Source organism: Hemicordylus capensis, chromosome 1, assembly GCF_027244095.1.
Source record: "Hemicordylus capensis ecotype Gifberg chromosome 1, rHemCap1.1.pri, whole genome shotgun sequence".
Classification (NCBI taxonomy): Eukaryota; Metazoa; Chordata; class Lepidosauria; order Squamata; family Cordylidae; genus Hemicordylus; species Hemicordylus capensis.
Genome location: NC_069657.1, coordinates 102,257,593 through 102,272,139, shown reverse-complemented (window position 1 = coordinate 102,272,139; position 14,547 = coordinate 102,257,593). Strand labels below are relative to the sequence as shown.

Sequence of the window (14,547 nt, the reverse complement as noted above, 5' to 3'; positions counted from 1 at the left end):
AGAGGCATTCCTGGCCAGTCTGGGAGCTCAGCACTGGCTGAAACCTCTCAAAAACATCAGCTAGAGATGAGCTCCCAGCCTGGCTGGGAACAACTCTCTCTCCCTGCCTTTGAAAGCAGGGAGAAGCCATCCCAGCCACGCTGGAAGCCCAACACTTGGCAAATGTTACTTCAAAACGAGGTGTGTGGCCTCGTTTACTATCATTGCCACAACCCCTGAATCTGACATCAGACACAGGGGCGTGCCTGGGGCACCAGGTGTGGCTCTTGGTGCATGGCGACCCAGGTTCTTCGAACAGATTCACACAATGGATACTACACCCCGGTACATAGTCATACAATATGCTACTAACTAATGGAATTCATGATGTGGTGATGGTCACCACCAGGTTACATGGCATAATAAAGGATCAGACAGAAAATGAATGAATGCTCTATCAATTGCAATGGTCTAGCAAATGAATGGTCTATCAATAATCTCTATGAGAGATTAAAACTGAACACCTATATCCAGAGTCATTATCTCTCTGTTTATAATTTTCAGAATCCAGTTACAAACAGCATGTGATATACACCTCCATAATGTCCTACTTGTGATCCTTCCAGGGGCATATGGTGGAAGATTGCTAGAGACAGAGTCTGAAATAGATAGCCTAGACTTGTGCCCCTAAATCTAAGTCCATGACGCCTGCCTTTTCTAACACTGTATATACTACACATCATTACAACACAAGTAAAAGCATGCCGGCAAGTTACAGGACAGCACCAATGTGCTCTGTAGCTGGCCCCGTTCCCTGCAGGACATTACAGTGTCCACAAAGTCAAACTTTATCCTGGGAAAGATCCTCATCATGATTGCTCACAATGTACACTGTTACATAATGCCCAAAGAAGCCTTAAGAAAGCACAGAGAGCCATGATAACTGGTTTGCAAAAAAAGAGCTTTTCTCTGAAAGTCAATTCTTTTACACTGTCCTCTAATAAAAAGGAAAAAGAGTTTTCCAAATGTTATATAAACTATATGTAGATAATATGGTACGTTTTCTTGTACCAGAGGTGTCATTTTGGAGGATGGGGTAGTTCTTCTCCTCATTTCTAATAACATCAAATTATTCTTCATGACTGCTTATACCTTTAGTTATTGCAAAGTATAAAATACACTGTGGGTTTTGCAGAATAACTTATTATATATTTTGAAGAGTTTGTGGATTTATATGTGCAAAATAAAGTCCTACTCCATGATTTCCTACAGATACCAAATTTTGGATGAACTATTTTGCCACTTAAATTAGCCGAATGCACTACTTTTTACACTGGCATATGCTGGTTGAAAGGTCTAACGGGGTTTTTTGTACCTTATTTACCCGAATCAAATATTACTCTGAATTTAAGATGACCCCCTTAAAAAGAGTTACAGGTTATTACTGCATAAATCAAATTATGATTATTGTTATTATTATTATTATTATTATTATTTACTCAAAAGGAACAGGACTCTGGATTTAAGACAACCTCCTGATTTCTAATATAAAAAAATCAGGAAATGACCTATTCTTGGATTCAGGTAAATACAGTATTTTTTAAAAAACAAATTCTGAGCAATCATATCATAACTGTTATTTTTCCTCATCAGATTTTTACACTCAATAATAAGATCAATAATACAAAAAATGATATCATGCCCAAGAGCAGTAGCAGATATTTCTCAGATTCAAATTTACTATGTATGGTAATTATGCAATAAAATGAATAAAGTTTGAAGTTGAAATCCTACAAATTTAAAACCATTCTTTTAGTTTCCTTTTGCAAGCATGTTTATACATTTTATTACATATATTTAATTGTTTGAACTTTCCTATAAGTGTAATCCATACAAAATAGGTCAACGGTGGGCCTCTCCTTCGAATATATAACATATCCTATAGCAGGTTTCTAAATTTTACATATTCTCTTCTAATCCCCATCAATACCAAATTTCTGATTATTACATCGTATTCTCTATGACCTTCCTATGGCCTGCAGATAGCAGAATGAAGTTTCTAGTCAGGAAGACAGATTCACATGTGAATTAATCTTAGCTGTATTCTCAGCTGAAAAGAAAAAGAGGCTGTTCTCATGTGCAGCCTAACTTTGGCTAGGGACACCCAGCCTGGGTTAGGCTGCATGTGAAAACCGCCCGGGTTTGGCCCTGATCCCGGCAGGGCAGCACCACCTAGCCCCACTATTTACCATGGCTGTTAGCCAAGGTTAAGAAAGCAAGTGCTACCTTAGCCCCAGCTACTTGCTCATGTGCAAGCAAGGGCTGCTTCCCAGCCACACACAGAGACTGGTGTCTAGTGCGGCCGTCTCTTGGGGGAATCCCCCATTGCAGCGTGCATGTTGTGTGCTGCATTGTGGGCTTCATGGAGGCCAAGACAACAGCTTCAGATCAATCCACCCTGCTCTGCGCTGCGTGGAACAGGGCTGATCTGTGGGAGCGCAGAGTACACTCTCACCAACAAAGCAACAATCGTCTGGGGGAAAGGCAAGGTTTGGGAAGCCTCCCACTTGACCGCCTGGTCGGTCATGTGAATATCCCCCAACTGTCCTGTAAAACCCTGCTTCCATTCCAGAAAGTCTACCCATCACTTTTCAATGTCCTATACAAAGAAAGAAATGTAAAGTTTACTGTAGCCCTAGCAGAGTGAAAATATCTATTCAGAAGGCACCATACAGTTACAAGTATGAAAGAACTTTTATCACATACTAGGCAGAATTATATATCTTTTTCTTCCTCATCTTCAAATTAACCACCTGGAGAGCTTAGCTGAAAACACTCATGCATAGTGGAAAACACGCATGCTCCCCTTAGGCTTCTGATGACTGATATTTGTTGACAGCTATTAAAAATTGACTGACTTTAATATCTAGTGCTATTTATTTGTTCCATATTTATTTAATAATTTGTCAGGCAATCATAAGATTTAAAGAAACATAATATAATCATTTAGCTATTAATAGATATGACTATTTCCATAGTAGCCATCCAAATAAACATTCATGTGAACTTTATTGTATGTTTGTGGAACAATAATCATTTGGCATACAAAAGTACATTCTTTTTACATACACCCAGACCCACACACATATGCAAACTAGGTCAATCAGAAGTGCAAGATGTCTGCAGCGGTGTACCCACACACATCCTGAGCCCTACACCAAGGAACTAATATTGCACAACAGATCCTTTTGCTGCCGATCATTTGGTTGTGGAAAAGAAGAGACGGCAGCAGAAAGAGCTAGGCTACTTGTTGTATGAGATGACAAGTGAAAGGGGAAAGCCTTTGTGAGTAAAGAAACATGCAGCACTTGTCTAAACTGCCACAGAACTAAACAAAAAGAGAAGTTTAGAAAGTTCAGGAAATATTTTATCTGCTGTCCCAGCTCAATGAGATGTGTACACAATGTGAGCATACACATCTTTCCATGCAAGTGCACAGCGATAATATCCATCCATCATATGAGGAAGGTGGTTCATACATTTGGGCCAAAGGTACAAGAGTGGTTCAAACTGCCCCCTGCAATTAATGAACAGTTCCCCTGGAACCGGGAGCAGCAAATGACTTGTCTGCTCAAAGCACATGCATGTCCTCTTCTCATGTGGTGGGCTGAGGAGTTGAAGAATAATTCAAACTGGACCTTGTGTATATAAAAGAATAATGGTATGAGATACTACTTTCGGAAGACTCCAAAGAAAAAAGATGTAAATGATGGTTTTTAAAATGTATAACGAATACATTGCTCTCTCCCTTCAGAGCCTTAAATTTAAAGATATGAAGGTATCATGTTTTGCAGGGAAATGATATACACAGTTACATTGAGTTAAAGATATTGGCCAACATCCAGACTAAGCTTCTGCAGATGTGCCAGGATCAGAGTGTGAGCGGAGGGGTCATTTTCAGAGACAAACCCACCCACCCCCAATATAGCTGCTTGTGCCTCCCAAAACTATCTCCCTGAGGATGCTCAGAGAGATCCCTTTGGGAGGTACAAGTTGTAAGTCCTATATTTAATTGTCTATATATGGACTCTTCCATCTGCAAAATTATCTTGAAAGACCTAATTAATAGAGCATCTACCAAAGTTCCAAGAGACTCTGGAAGATGCATGATGTTCAGAGTGCTATGATTAAAAAGGTCCAAATTTGACATATCTACTTCATGCAAAATTACTCATTAATTACTTGTGTGCAATTAGTGGATATAATTCACTATATTTCCATCCTGCTAAATTAAAATTATTTATGTCTTATTCCCTAACACATTTTCATTGATAATGGTACAAATAATAGCAATAGCACTTACATTTATATACCGCTTTATAGCCAGAGCTCTCTAAGCGGTTTACAATGATTTAGCATATTGCCCCCAACATTCTGGGTACTCATTTTACCGACCTCGGAAGGATGGAAGGCTGAGTCAACCTTGAGCCCCTGGTCAGGATCGAACTTGTAACCTTCTGGTTACAGGGCAGCAGTTTTACCACTGCGCCACCAGGGGCTCTTTACAAATAATGTTGAAAGTCCTGGGAAAATAAAACATTTTAAACAACTGAGATGAAAATTTACTTTTGTTTTCAATAATTTTGCCCCTCAAGAAAAACAGTTTTCTACAGTATGATGAAGCACATAATGTATGAACATGACTTAGCTACTTCCAACTGGTTACCATTACTATCATATTAAGAGCTTACCTGTACATGAGAAATCATCAATGCGGATATATCCTAGGACACAGTCACAGCGATACGATCCAGGCAGGTTAACACACACTGTGTTGGCATGACAATAATGCATCTTAGCAGCACATTCGTCAATATCTGAGGGAAGAAAAACATGCCATGAGATTGTAATCTGCTGCACAGTTGCATGTCTACAGTGATACAATACTGAAATATGAAAAATAACACTTTTTTTCAACAAATGCCCCCTGCAAAACCCAGAATATTTTGCAGTCTGCAATTATCTTTTATTCCATTACATGCATCTGCACCCCTAAAAGTACAATTACGGTAAGTTAGAACTACTTGATCTCTGGGTTACTCCATGAAATGTAGTATATAAGTGTTAAAGAAAAAAGATCAAATTGTGCAGTAATAGCCTAGACACATTCTAACAAAACATTTGTATGAACAAATAATAAAATGCCTGGGAATACAGTATTTCCTCAAGTGGATGATATTTAATGCCAGATTTTACAGAATAAATATAAAGAGGAAAGAGTACTGAGCTATTTGTATAGGTTGAGAAAGATGCCGATGGAAAAGCAATCAGACAAGCAGGATGTTCACCCTAAAGCAACCAGTACCCTGAAAACTCAAACCAGTCTTCAAACTCAGCCTCCCAAGCTGCTTGCTCTTTCATTTACACACCCTCTAGATTCAGACAAAATTACTTTCTGCTCTTGTCTCAAACCTGGGCAAAAGGTGTGACAAAAAAGTCAGATTCTGAGCTCTGGAAGCTCCCTGTTACCACTCACCATTGCACAACTACACAAAAATCCAAAGAAAGAGAGCATGAGTTCCATTTTGCATAACAGAACAGCCTGCCAATTTCACCTAAAGCAAATCAGAGACAAAATTGGAGGTTCCCACTCAGGCAGAACATTTGAGTAGGCCAAAAGAGTTTTGATAAGACTATCAAAATTTCCTGGGGGAGTTTTGCACCGCTCTTTCAATAATGTAATATGCTCTATTTTATTTATTTATTATTTATTTATTTATTTGATTTATATACCGTCCTTCCAAAACGGCTCAGGGTGGTTCACAACATAATAAAAACAATTAAAAACAAATTAACAATTAAAATCAAACTATTAAAACACAATAAAACCAATAAAACAGCTAAAAGCCCTGAAAATCAGGGCAACAATTTAAAACAGTTTAAAACAATTAATCATTTAAAACTCTGGAAGGCCAGGCCAAATAAGTACGTTTTAAGGGCTCTCTTGAAGGACAGCAATGATCTCAAATTACGAATTTCTGCTGGGAGTAGGCCCGCCTCTGCGTCGCCTCTGCCCGCCTCTGCGGTCGCCACCAGACGAACTGAGAAGGCCCGCCTCTGCGTCGCCACCAGACGAACTGGTGGCAACTGGAGACGGACCTCCTCAGATGACCTTAACGTGCGGTGGGGATCATGTAAAAGAAGGCGCTCTCTTAGATAACTCGGACCTAAGCCATTCAGGGCTTTAAAGGTAATAACCAGCACTTCTCTTTCCAAATATCTTAACAAGCTATGGAATATGACAACACCAGCTGATTGTCAGGGAAATAAAGATTCCCATCCTCTTTTATCAGTCTAGAAGGGCACAGTTAAAATAAATTTCTTGCCATTTGCTTTCTAAATTTCCAATTTGGAAATCAGAACTGATTTTGCCAACAGTCTTCTTCTGCCCAGCCACACCTCTGACAACGCTACTGTGTCAAAGGAACAGATTCCTTTTGCATGGGTGGGGAAGAACTCATTTCCAGGAATATTAAACACGCAGTGGTGCTGAAAGACCAATTCCAACACAATTCCAGAACATAATCCTTTTACAAACTGAAGCATTGTAGAAGATGGGAAGGGAACTTAGGACATTCACACACGCATTTTCACTTGACATCTTTGGGTGAGTGGACTGCTTTCATTTCAAAGTATTGTGTCTAAGGTAATAGGAAAGAAACCTGTGTAGTGCTTAATCTGTTACATGTGTTTCTCATATGCAAGGCATCACTTGATGTTGCAGTCACAAAGCAGTGAAAATACATCTGTGAACTCACCCCAAATTAGTGAAAGAAGAGGAAAAATATGAGAAAGCCAGGTCCCCCCCACCCACATCTATAATCTTGTATTATGTCCACTATAGAGGTTGCACACATTTCTTAGAACAGAACTGCCTTTGTTGGGCAAATTTCGATTCTTCAAAAGTATTTTGCATCTTCAAAGTCCTTTTTTCCATAGGTAACAAAACCTAAGGTGAGTGGATCACCTCCCTCATTTTTCATTTGATCTGCTTACCCTCCTTCACCAGTTAATGGACAAAAGTGATCTTTGCCAAGTGAACCATCTGTGTATGTTTTATTTCAGTTACACTTGGGGCAGATTTGGACAGGTGGTGATAAAATTTAAGAAACCCTGCTTAGTATTTACCTAAAGGCTATCCTACCCAATTCAGATTGTTTCAGGTCCTTTAGAAATTAGTCCATTGTCCAACTGTGCTTCTCATTCTTATACATAAGTTGTGTTAGAATTAAATATTCCTAATTATACCAGTGTGAGTGTAAGGAATGCAGTCCTATTACATATTGCTTATAAATTAAGCAGTAGTCCCAAATGTCCTAGCAAGATTGACAGAGGCAAGTAAGACTGAACAGGTAAAACAAGGATAGCACAATAAATCTACCACTTGTTCTCTCCCCCCAAAATGGTGTAACTACCATGCTGGCACAGTCCTGCACACCAGAGCAGAAAGTATACCAGCAGTCATGAGCACTTCTATACTGCGGACATCAATTCAGTAAGCAGGAAGCTGGAGTCACGAACAAAACCACTTTGTACTGGCCACCAAGCAGGTGTCAACTGACAGGAACTCTTGATCAATAAGCAGCCTGGGCTGAATTTGAAATAATGGCTTCGAGGCAAAAGATTACATCTTGTTACAAATATCTTGCACTATCCAGTCTTCTTGTTTCTGAATGATCATTTCTTAAAAATGTATAAAAACTGTCAAAGTCTGCATGTCAAATGGAAAGGGTCCTCCTCTCCACTATACCACAATGCTTGAAGTCCATAGGGGACATACATTGGGTATTAGTCCATGCTCCTTTACACTGTTTCACTTGCCCTCCTTAAAAACAGGCTTTTGTTTCACTGATATGAAGTGATTTCATTCAATCAGGTATAATAATTTTCACACATAAAAGAAAGAGAAAGTAGTAAGAATTTCACCTAAAAATTAACCTGACAGGGTGCCATTTTGTCTGAAGCTTGCACGATAAACTTAAAATAAAGCTTGCATAATAAACTTAAAAGACAAGAGTCATGCCAATAAAAAGAAGTGGATACTGGAAATTTTGAAAGCAAAGATATAGTTTTAGGTAACATTAGATAAAATACAGTTTTGGAAAAGTTTCTCTGCAGTGCAATAGCATTCTTACTTACACACTTGCTTGCTTACACACACACACACACACACACACACACCTCCTTCAAACCCATCACAAATCTTATGAGATACACATCTTGGAAATCTGTCCCTTCTGGCCCTGGCAATTGTAGACATAATCAGGCTACCTTCTCTTACTTCCTTCAAGACGGGGGAAATAGAAGGAGTTGTAGATGGGCTTAGGGTTGGCTTAAATGCAAAACTGCCAACCCAAGAAAGCATTCTGCAGACTCCTATTATTAAAAAAGGTTATGCAAGTGATGGAAAAAACCTCCAACTTCTGATTGACTACAGAATGATACAATAAGGGTCAAACTGCACCTGAGTGTAATCACTTCATTGGCCCTGGCATGCTTGCTTTTTTCTTGTAAATAGCACCTGACAGGGAGATCCCAGTGAGACTATGATGTGCTATTTGCCCTGGAAACAAAGCTTTCAAATGACATTTTTTCCAAGGCAAACAGCATGTGTGGGGAGGGAAATCCTTCTTCCCCCTGCAAACGCTCTTTAAAGGGGCCACTGATGTAACTACAGTCACAGATAGACTGACCCTAAGAGAGCCAGCACAGTGGTTAGAGTGTTGGACTAGGACCAGGAAGACCTGAGTTCAAATCCCCATTCAACCATGAAACTCACTGGGTGACTCTGGGTCAGTGATGTATCTCTGAGTCTAACCTACCTCACAGGGTTGTTGTGAGGATAAAAATAACCATGTACTTCCTCTGAGCTCCTCAGAGGAAGAGCGGGATATAAGCGTATAAATAGATACATAAATAAATGATAGATAATAATATTATTAATTTATTATTTCTTGTTTACACAGTCAGACAGGTGTTATTGACTGGTTTGTTTTATCCAGACATCAAGTCCTTCCCAAGGACCTGGGATGGCTGAATTTTATTGTCAATTGTTATAGATATCGTCGCAGAATATAGGCTGTTCCCAGTAAAGCTGCTTTTTGTAATTGGCTGATGGTGATTTCTGTGGCCCCTATGGTGTTGAGGTGCTCTTCAAGGCCGAAGTTGAGCAGCCCTGCTATAGACCAACTAGAACTGAGCATGTCATGGATACTTGGAAATATCTTTAAAATGTCTCCAGATTAGTTGAATGCATAAGCTGAGTAGGGGCAGGCATTATATTTGAGATGTCAAGGTATTGATTTTCAGCAACATTATAACATGTCCAAGATTAAATTTAAAGACAAAACTGAAAGAAAGCAGTACAGTGGCCCCTTTTCACTGGGCGGATTGGATGATGATCTTCCTACATGCAGTGAGAGAGCAAGTTCATGCCTGCCACTGCCATCTGCACATGGCTATAACTCTCAAATAGGTGTGTGTATGGGTTCAAAATCCAATAAGCACAGACTTAAAATAATATAGTTGATATTATTATTATTATTATTATTATTAATAAAAGACATGCAATGGTATACACCTCTGTGATTCATTCTGACTTCAGTCCTTTACATGCTCTTTCTGTCGGCATTCTTATGTCATTTTCCTAAGTCATTGGTAAGTGGCTTTCATTTAGCAAAATAATTGTGCTTAGATAATAGTAGCAGTAATCTTTATTACAGTAATAGACCAGAAAAATCAATAATTCTGCTTATTTTCAGAACAGGTCAAGCAACGAGAATTACTCAATTTCTCTGTAAATGTGTGCAAGATTAGATGCCCAAGACAGAAAAGACCCAGAGTTCTATTTAACACTGCTACTACACTATCCATAAGCCACACAATGGTATACATCAGCTTGGCAATAATGGAACTCAAATTGTGATTCATGTGTTTAGATTGCTTGTCGTATTTGAAATATTAGAACTTGTCTTCTGGTGGTCTTTTGAGGTGATAAAAATACATGATTTATGTCTTTCCCTAGGATGGTGAAGTGGTTTGCTTTTCTTATAAAAAGGTATACTTATGGTCTTTAGAATGAAACTTGACACAGCATAATGATCCTTCACATATCACTAACTTCCATCTGCATAAGCTAGCTTGCTATAATGACAAGGAGTCACTATGGCTAATGCTTTTCAGTGAGGATCACTGCATCATAGTGCATAGTTTAGTCTGGCATGCAACATGAGAGCATTCTTTTGATTGGCTCAATGGGCTTCATTGATATGCATTTTGGTAGCTGCTAAGACTCTCGACATTTTGTTCCTTATTGCAGCAGTAAGTGCCAGTTACTGGAAACCAGCAGTCCAAATAAGGTTAAATTTCCTGTGCATCTATGAGTGGGTCAATTGAAACAGCCATATTTACCCTCTATCATAGGACAACTGGCTGAGTCTATCATGACTCTGCTGTCACAGAGAATCTTATCAGCAGATCAATGAAGGCATTCTTATCAAGTGATAACCTTCTCATTTGGTATCTATCACCTATGCAAACTGACCTTCCTATAAAAAGAAAACAGAAAACAGATGTTAACAAAAATAGGAAGACAATACTGTAGCTGTAGTTTAAGTATTCAGTGGTGTGAAGTGATATAGATTCCCTGATCTTAATGGAAGCATGCCAATTAGCAACATTCTTTCATCTTAGTCAAAATGTCTCTAAACAAAAATAACGTCTGTATTGAGCTCTCTCAGCACTGCAGGTGTCTCAAACTGGCACCTTCAGTTCCAGCAGCGGCTGTTTACGTAGTTGAACTGTAAGGTTTTTGCAGATTTTCACCTGTAGAGGGCTTGCTCTTTGTTGCCAGCCTGTCTAGTTATACCCACCCTGACCAGGGCAGCCTTTGCTGAGTAACAATGCATTGACTGTTTGCCTCTAGGGTCATGCCACCCCCTGCTTCCCCAGCACTTGCTTGTTTCATCCTTCCCTGAAGAGGCTCCTTTGCTGTGACCTTGGCTTGGCTTGATTCTGGTTTAAGCCAACACTCTTGCATCAGCTGTCATATTTGATTGGTCTTTCTGGTTCTGACTGTGGTTCTCTACTTCATGATTGCCTCAAACACATTTTCAGCTGACGGTGCCACTTGCACTGGTGTAAGTGCAATTCTCTTAATGGAAAGGGATTCCCACAGTTTTGCACAGGTTCTCACAATATGTTTCCATCAAGCTTTTATATGTGGGTTAAAGTAATGTATTATTTTAACAAAAGTTACATATGTGAAGCAGGGGCATAGCAAGGTTGGAGTGGGCCCAGAGACAAGATTTTAAAATGCCCCCCCTCAAAGTCCAGGGACTCCACACACCCCAGGCCCCCAAGGATTTAAGACTGATATTTCAAAATAAGTATGCTGCCTGAAAATACATTTCACTGAATGCACATATGCACACTTCACAATATATAGTGATATACACTGAATACTATATATTTCTGCTACTTTTAATGCCTAGAACACACTAGAAACACTACTTATTAAAATGGGCACCTTGCTGCAGATTAGCAAATGATCATGCAGTGTGAGCCTATGTATGTTTTCTCAGGATTCTGAACAAATTCAGTAAACTTTGATTCCAGGTTTTTCATACGGGGCTTTTAAAGCCCTTTAACACACATCTCCTCTGGAATGGAGGAGCTGCATTCACATGTTGGCCAGATTTACCCTGAAGTCCCTGTGAATTATTGGGGAGCAATTCACATGCAATTCAGGTTTTTCACTGCTCATTAAATCCACTATTTTGTGTTGGTTCTCTGGGACAACTTCAATATCGCAGTAAAGCCTCCCAGTAAACTTGCAGTAAAGCCTGCTGTGTGTAAAAGTCCCGGGTAAGTGTGTGGAGAATTGCAGCCTCGGGCAGCAAATTTAACCACATTTAGCTGGAAGTACAATTCATTGAAACCTGAAGGACTTACTACCAAGGAAAGCATGTCCACTTAAAAATAAACTCCATTGCATTCAACTCTCTGAGATCCTTCCCTGGTAAGTGCATATAGGATAGCAAATGCTCAGGGATGTAAACCAAACCAAACTACTTTGTGCTACCAGCATATTTTGCTCCCTATAAGAGACCAGTAAGTCCCACTGAAGCAAGGAAGATAGGTGGGGAGAAATCAAGAAAAGAGCAAGAATTAGCACCATTCCTCAGGAGGAGAAAAAAGTATATATAGATTCACAGGAGCTATATATAGATTCACAGAAGACTCCCTCTTTCCATAGTACTTGCTGGAGCACTGCTACGTTTTCCCTTCATATGGACATCAGGTTCCCTGAAATTACCTATCACAGGAATCCTGGCATGTATTCAGTGTTTGATTTCCATATGAAGGATTCAGACTCACTGGCAAAACTACCTTCATGGGCTCCCTACATTACAGCCGCATTCAAGGCAACAAGAAGGGAAAGAGGCCTCAGAGACAACTACTCTACCACCAGAAAAGCAAATGGGAAGGTGGGAATCAGGAATGTAGGCTGGCAGCAGTTGTTCTTGGGCCTGATTTACAATATAAGTTGGAGGAGAGCTCATAGAGCTGTATGCTTGCCTCAGGCAGAAGACGAGCACTACAAGTTGTCAAGGTTTCAATTTCAAACCAGGCATTAAAGCCTGACAATATTACTATTGCATTGGGTTTAGCGGGCAACTTCAAACTTGCAGTAAATCCTGCTGTCTGGGAAAGCTCCTGTGGTAGCTTTTGGAACAGGTGGTCATCACCGGCATCTTTCCATGCACTGCAGGCTTCAATAAATGCAGTACCTTAGTAAGAAAGCAAAGTGTAATTCAACATAAAATGTAACGTCGATTAGAATAGCCAGTGTGGTGTAGTGGTTAGAGTACTGGACTAGGACCAGGGAGACCCAAGTTCAAATCCCCATTCAGCCATGAAACTAGCTGGGTGACTCTGGGCCAGTCACTTCTCTCTCAGCCTAACCTACTTCACAGGGTTGTTGTGAAAGAGAAACTCAAGTATGTAGTACACCGCTCTGGGCTCCTTGGAGGAAGAGTGGGATATAAATGTAATAATAATAATAATAATAATATTATTATTATTATTATTATTATTATTATTATTATTTTTCTTTTAAAAAATAGTATTTGGGGGGGGGGAGTCAGAAATGGTATGCTATTGGCAGGAAAGAGGCAGGAGCTTTGGGAAAGCATGAAGGGGGCAGGCTTGGACATTGAGCTGGAAGAATGCTGAGTTGGTCCTGCACTGACAGTGGGTTGGATAGAGCCTTCCAAGGTCGCTTCCAATTCTGACATTCTTAGATTCTGAGAAAGCCCAAGGAGACTTTAGAAACAGAGGCAGGTAGTTGAAGGACAGTGACTGATAATGCAATGAACTGAGAAAGTTATGTGGAGGCAGCAAAGAATTAGGGAAGGAAGGAAGAGGGAGTAGAGAAAAAAATAAAAAGGTCTTGTGGATAAGAAGAATGTGCTATTGACAAGAGCAGTGGTTAAGGACAAAAACTCTGAAAATGAAGAAACTGTTGGACAGAGAACAAGAGCAAGAGACTGAATTTCGCATAGTCAGCCTGATGAGTGAAATCTTGGGATGTAGATCTCTACTCAATGTTTATGTATGAATGCTTTTAAAATAATAAAAAAAGATTCTGAACATTAGATAGAGATAAAAACAATCAAATTATTAATGTTTGTTGGAATGCTGCCATATTTAAATAGCAAGTAATAAATATACATGTCATTTTTTTAACAAAAAGATTTTCTTATCCATAAGTGCAGAGCTGCAGAAGTTTGATAAATGCATTAATAGGAAACATTCATAGCCTTATAAATATTTTCAGATATTTGTCACCTTTGTTTTCACAGTGATGCTTGATAACATATTCATAAGGCATCTGACAGTTAAAAACAAATTATTATTTTTTTAAAATACTCACTAAGAATTCCCGTATGATAATGATGCTCAGACAACAGAGTATGCAAAGAAAATGAATAGAAACTACTGAACAGAAATATTACAAGAAAGCAGGTTTTGCCTCATGGTGACTTGTTATTGGCTCAACTATTCCACAACATTTAGAAATGCTGTAGTAACCCATCATATCTGATTACAAATGTGGATAATATTGTTCTCCAGAACCTCACAGAGAGCATTCTTCACCAGATGGACAGCACCTCCCCCTGGAACAGTAGACATAAATAAAAAGCCTCTCCTGAGACTATGGACTGTCTATAGAGTCACAGCTTCATAGTGAACTGGGAAAAGAGTTTCCTAACTCGTGTTTAGAATCTCAAATGCCTGGGGGTGGCAATGGTCATGGTGCAAGTCATGATACTCCTCACTAAGGATCAGCAAGACAGGATTTGTGTTTGTGTGCTGTCTGTTGCTCATCAGACAGGAACCACAACACAACAGATCTCATGGAGCTGGCACAGTTGCCGGGCACAATAGCATCATGCCAGGACCTGATCAGCTGGTGGTATTTTCACTCATGTCCTCTTCAGCAGA

General features: G+C 39.5%; 1 protein-coding gene across 7 annotated transcripts in view; it reads right to left on the bottom strand.

Moving 5' to 3' along the window:
* NELL1 (neural EGFL like 1) overlaps window positions 1-14,547 on the bottom strand; it is a 768,366-nt gene that overhangs the window by 332,707 nt on the left and 421,112 nt on the right. For all 7 annotated transcript variants that reach the window (XM_053266636.1, XM_053266637.1, XM_053266634.1 and 4 more), the window contains one exon: window positions 4,731-4,856. In XM_053266636.1, the coding sequence (XP_053122611.1) occupies window positions 4,731-4,856 (126 nt within the window). The remainder of the gene's footprint in view (window positions 1-4,730; window positions 4,857-14,547) is intronic.